The sequence below is a fragment of the Bombina bombina genome, chromosome 1 (genome assembly GCF_027579735.1).
Source record: "Bombina bombina isolate aBomBom1 chromosome 1, aBomBom1.pri, whole genome shotgun sequence".
NCBI lineage: Eukaryota > Metazoa > Chordata > Amphibia > Anura > Bombinatoridae > Bombina > Bombina bombina.
Genome location: NC_069499.1, coordinates 1,413,258,773 through 1,413,264,772, shown reverse-complemented (window position 1 = coordinate 1,413,264,772; position 6,000 = coordinate 1,413,258,773). Strand labels below are relative to the sequence as shown.

The 6,000-nt window shown below is 37.5% G+C and overlaps 1 protein-coding gene across 2 annotated transcripts in view; it reads left to right on the top strand.

Annotated features, from left to right (window-relative positions):
• The first annotated feature begins 1,350 nt into the window (after positions 1–1,350).
• HDGF (heparin binding growth factor) overlaps positions 1,351–6,000 on the top strand; it is a 126,527-nt gene continuing 121,877 nt past the window's right edge. The window contains exon 1 of one of the 2 annotated variants that reach the window (XM_053705314.1): positions 1,351–1,732. In XM_053705314.1, the coding sequence (XP_053561289.1) occupies positions 1,646–1,732 (87 nt within the window). In that variant the 5' untranslated portion in view covers positions 1,351–1,645. The remainder of the gene's footprint in view (positions 1,733–6,000) is intronic. The other variant, XM_053705311.1, reaches the window with a different exon arrangement.

Below are 6,000 nucleotides of genomic sequence, written 5' to 3'. Positions count from 1 at the left end.
CTTGCTATCTTTATTCGAAAAAAAGGCATCTAAGCTTTTTTTGGGTTCAGTACTCTGGACAGCGCTTTTTTATTGGTGGATGAATGTATCCACCAATCAGCAAGGACAACCCAGGTTGTTCACCAAAAATGGGCCGGCATCTAAACTTACATTCCTTCATTTCAAATAAAGATACCAAGAGAATGAAGAAAATTTGATAATAGGAGTAAATTAGAAAGTTGCTTAAAATTCCATGCTCTATCTGAATCACGAAAGAAAAAAAATGGGTTTTGTGTCCCTTTAAGGCCAAGCTGTGTTAACACAGCCAGCAGAAGAAATTACACTCCAAGTGGGGTATAGAAGAGATAAAGTAATAAAATGTTAATTTTCCACTGTTCTTTCCAAGTATTGGTGACTGGTTTACAGACAGATATAAGATAAAGAAGCAGGTGATATGTACTCAAAATGATAAAGTAATGAGATCTGATTATATCTACAAGCTCAACCCTTTTTATTAGGTTGTGGCTACAAAACCAGCTAATTCATATACACAAATAAACCTTAAAAAGCAAAACTCATACATTTTATACTCTGCAGCTGGTAAAAAAAGTAATGGGAAATACATTAAAGGGATACTAAACCCACATTATTTTCTTTCAAGATTCAGATACAGCATGAAATTTTAAACAACTTTCTAATTTACTATTATTATTTTTTCTTTGATCTCTTGTTATCCTTATTTAAAAAGCAGGAATGTAAATCTTAGCAGCCAGTCCATTTTAGGTTCAGCACCATGGATAGCGCTTGCTTATTGGTGGCTGACATTCAGCAAAGCAATAAGCAAGCATAACCCAGGTTCTCAACCAAAAATGGGCTAGCTCCTATGCATCACATTTCTGCTTTTTAAATAAAGATAGCAAAGGAACAAAGAAAATTTGATAATAGGAGTAAATTAGAATGTTACTTAAAATTGCATGCTGTCTGAATCATGAAAGAAAAATAAAATAGGTTTAGCGTCCCTTTAAGGGGAAAAACTATTTTATAGTATACAGTCCCTTTAATACAACACTGACAGACACCTTTCATGTAGTTAAATGAATAAACAAATGTGGATAGACAGTCACATAAGCCTTTTTATATTATAAACAGTTAAATGTGCACGTTCTTTGAACACTGCCCTAACGAATACTTTACTAAACCTGCCTTATTTTGGTGACTGTCACTTAAACTACAATCCACTCTTTCTATGTTCTACCTTCAAGACTAAAACGTCATCAAAAGGCTCTGTTACGCTCCAAACGTGCGAGGCAAAAGCAATCAATTGCCTCATCGCTGAAGAGAGAGTGAGAGGAGGAGAAAAGCAAAGAGGGGGAGGAGGAAGCAAATCAACGCGAGAGGGGAGAGATTCAAACACAAACAACTGGATGGCCACCATCCCACCACTGGACACCGAATCCCCCGCCCTCCCCGGACACACACTCCAGCAGGCCTGAAGCGGCGTCCTCGAGTAGTCGTAGTTGCTGCTTTGGATCATCAGGCCTCTCTCCTCCCGTGTTTCCTCGGTGTGCACTTACACGCGCGTTGCTTTATCTCTTCTTGTTTTCCCGCTCTTTCCTTGTGGCCTTCGGAGCTGAAGTGAAGCCAACAGCTCCTGTCTACAGACACCATGTCCCGATCCAACAGGCAGCGGGAGTACAAGTGCGGGGACCTGGTGTTCGCCAAGATGAAGGGATACCCGCACTGGCCTGCCCGGGTGAGACTGCGGGAGGGGTGGCGCTGTGTGTATGGCTTGTTTACATTGCTTGGTTACATCTATGGTTAATGGCCACATAAGTGGCTGTGTTATCTCACATATAACTTGTACTCGCATTATGTGCGGTAGTTATAGGTATAAAAGAAACCACTGAGAATCCTCATTACTTTGGTTAATTTGCTGTAGTACCTCTTTCGGTAAAGAATGTCACGGACTTCCGGTTTAAGTGGTTGTGTCGCATGTAGTCATTGTATTAAAGACGTTCTAGGGTTATATTCACGATATTCCTAACACCGTGCTTTCTTACGGTATATGCAAGCAAACTGATCGGATATTTGTACTGTATTTCTCATCTGCTTTTATGATCAATGATATCCTTGAAAGTAGGTGTGAGTTATTAAACTATCATTTATTTGTAAAGCGCCGCCAAATTCCGTAGCGCTGGAAACTATATATACAATTGATTAATATCAGGAGCCATTGGGCAGTAAAATATCTATCTGCAGTTAGGATTTTTCTTAATAATGTTTTCTTCCCTGTACTCTTTGTATATGAATGTGTTTAACCCATGCAAAGGGATTAAACGGACAATTAAAAGCGGCCCCATAGCAGCAATGCACTACTGGTAAGTAGCTGAACACATCTGGTGATGGTTAAGGATGAACACACAGTGCTATAGTCTAGTATGGGTATGTTTTTATAACCATGATGCAAATTTTACAAGATTAAATAACATTATTCTGGTAGGAACTGGTGTTGACACGTAGGAGCTCTGTTTAAACCCACAAAAAATAGATTTTTTTTTCTTTTTAAGATACTTGGAAGGCAAAATTAAACTTTCATGATTTGGAATGGGCACTCAATCATTTTTCAATTTACTTTGTTCCCTTGGTATCCATTTGAAAGCATACCTAGGTAGGCTCCGAAATAGCAATGTACTACTAGACACTAGCTGCTGATTTGTTGTTACTAACATTTTGTTTCTTGCCATTGACTCGTCAGATGTGTTCATCTAGCTCCCAGTATAGAGTTTCTGCCCTGGAGCTAAATTTAACTGTTAACCCCTTTGCACAGGTTTAAGTACACCATTGTATGCAAGCAATAGATTAAACCATTTTATTTTTATACTAAGTAATGTGTGTGTATTTGTTAGTCTGTAATGAACTCATTGCATAAGGTGTTTTTTTTTTGTTTTGTTTTTTAAAAAATTGACAAATTATCTTACTCATAAGTCAGCAGAAATTAAAGGGACATTGACTAATTTGCTTTATTTTCTTGGTATTCTTAGTTGAAATTGCATACTTTGGTAGGCTCAGGAGCAGCAATGCATTACTGGGAGCTAGCAGCTGATTGGTGTTTGCACACACATGCCTCTTCATCGGCTCATCAGACGTGTTTAGCTAGCTCCCAGTAGTGCATAGCTGCTGGTAATAGAAATAAATTGGAAAATCAATCTTGCTGATTGATGGCGAAATGTAGCCACCAATCAGCAAGTGCTATCCAGGTGCTGAGCCAAAAATGTGTTGGCTCCTTATCTTACATTCCTGCTTTTCAAATAAGGATATCGAGAACAAAGACAAAAACTGTATGCTCTATTTGAATTGTGAAAGAAAAATGTGTGTTTCATATCCCTTTAATGAAATTTTTAGGATTGTCAGATACATTTTATAACAAGACAACAAAAATGTTTTGCAATTACTAAGTGTTTACTCTCTTTTTAGAGCATGATTATTATCAGGTATTTGTAGAGGGCCAACAGATTCTGAAGCGCTATAAACATAGGCGGTATACAAGGTAACATTTATAGGGATCAAATGGCTAGAGGGCCCTGCCGAGAGTTGCACAGTTGTAGTCGGCTTTTGAGGGTGATATACAAACAGCTGGGCTCATAGGCTTACATGCTAAGGGGTTCAAGGGGATAGCAATACACTAGACTTGCAAAATCAACAAATACATAATAATAAAAAAGGCACTCTGAATTTCAAGATTGCCTGTAGTAGACCCCCCCCCCCCTCTATTCTTTTGTGACAATTTTCAGTTTGTTCCATTTTTTTCATTCCCCTCTGCATCATGTGACTGTCATCAGCTAATTACAAAATGCATATATGTATATACTGTGAATTTTTGCACATGCTCAGTAAGAGGTTGTGGCTCAGATTGCATATGACATTTTTGATAAGTGATTTGGAAAGTTGTTTAAATTGCATGTTCTATCTGAATAATGGAAGCATCATTTTGACCTTAGTGTTTCATTTAAAGGGACAGCCTAGGCCAAAATAAACTTTCATGATTCAGGTAGAGCATGCAATTTTAAACAATTTTCCAATTTACTTCTATCACCAATTTTGCTTTGTTCTCTTGGTATTCTTAGTTGAAAGCTTAACCTAGGAGGTTCATATGCTAATTTCTTAGACCTTGAAGCCCACCTCTTTCAGATTGCATTTTAACAGTTTTTCACCACTAGAGGGTGTTAGTTCAGGTATTTCATATAGATAACACTGTGCTCGTGCACGAGAAGCTATCTGGGAGCAGGCACTGATTGGCTAGACTGCAAGTCTGTCAAAAGAACTGAAAAAAGGGGCAGTGTGCAGAGGCTTAGATACAAGATAATCACAGAGGTTAAAGGTATATTATTATAACTGTGTTGGTTATGCAAAACTGGGAAATAGGTAATAAAGGGATTATCTATCTTTTAAAACAATAAAAATTCTGGTGTAGACTGTCCCTTTAAGCAGAAGGAACTACTGATACATACATTTATTTTTATAGTTTTGGCTTAGATCTGCCCTACTATGACATCTTAACACAAGATGGTAAACATCATGTAACGATAAAGAAAGATCATGGTGTTTTACAAGATGCATTTTGTACTAGTGATTTATTTGAGACATGTTTCAATTATTGGGCTGTAACATCAGTGGCACTTATAAGCTTGGGTGTGTGCAGGGAGGGATATGCTTGTGCTGTCCCTTAGTCATTAAAATTACATTGTACACTAGATTTTTCTTTGCATAAATGTTTTGTAGATGATGTTTTATATAGCCCATCTGGGAGTGTGTTTGTAAAAATGTATATTTTTGCTTATTTTTAAATAACATGCTGATTTTTCATACTCCTAATCAAGCCCCTAAGTTTTTTTTTTTTTTTTTTATTTTTTTTTTCGATGTATACTTATGTCTAAAGACTCCTGGTTGCGTAACGGGTCTTTTCACATGCCGGAGAGATAGCTCAGCATGCTAAGTAACTGTGGCTGAGGTTTGTAGCAACCCAAGGGTTGCAGGTTCGGTCCCCGGCAAGGTCCACTCAGCCTTTCATCCTTCTGAGGTCGATAAAATGAGCAGTGCCTTGAGACCCTTACGGGTGATTAGCCGCGCTTTACAAGTACCCAATACATACATGCAGGGGGAGTATCTGCTTGTTCCTGTTTTCCCAGCACCTTTCATTGGGTGTTCCAAACTAACCTCATCAACGGTGCTAAACTAGAAGCTAGTACGTTTTTAAAAAAAAAAGTTTTATACTGGATTTTGATATCGGTATCTGCACATTTTCTTCCTTATAGTAGTGTCCATTTACATGCCGTTTATATGAAAATTGGAGTATACTTTCTGTATAGTGGTATTTACTCTCCTTGGCACATTGTTGCTTATTATACACTCAGGGGTTGTTGAAAAAATCTGTTTAAATTCTAGTAGATAGTGGCTCTGTTTCCTGGGTTGTCGATCCCTGCATTTACTATCTGTCAAGCAGAAGAATATGTAAGATAAAAGTTGTATCATCCTGTTTTCCGTAGTAAAAACAAATTGCAGTATGGCACAGATTTCTTTGTTACACTTGCAGGTTCAGTGGCACTTGGCCAAGCTTTAAATGAGAGAATTGCTTCCATCTTGTCAATTACCATATGCCTGATTCACCCCTTCCTGGGCTGAAGATATAACTCCTAGGAGAAATTATTTTTAAATCTGACCTTGTAATACAAAATGTAGTAAATCTAACCATTTACACATTCTGCCAGTGTGTGTAAACTGTGTGGGGTCAACACCTACACCTCCTTCCTTCCTTCCTTCCTTTTTTTTTTTTTTACTTTAATATATAAAGTAGAAACTGATTGCTACACAGTTTGTCTTAACCTTCCTCTTACACAGAATATATATATAATTATATTATTATAGTCAATTCCTACTTATGCAGTGTTTGGGTTACATTTCTCTTCTGTGTTCCCAATAAAGCATTCATTTTGATTGCATCATGAACTCTGCACCTTTTTTGTA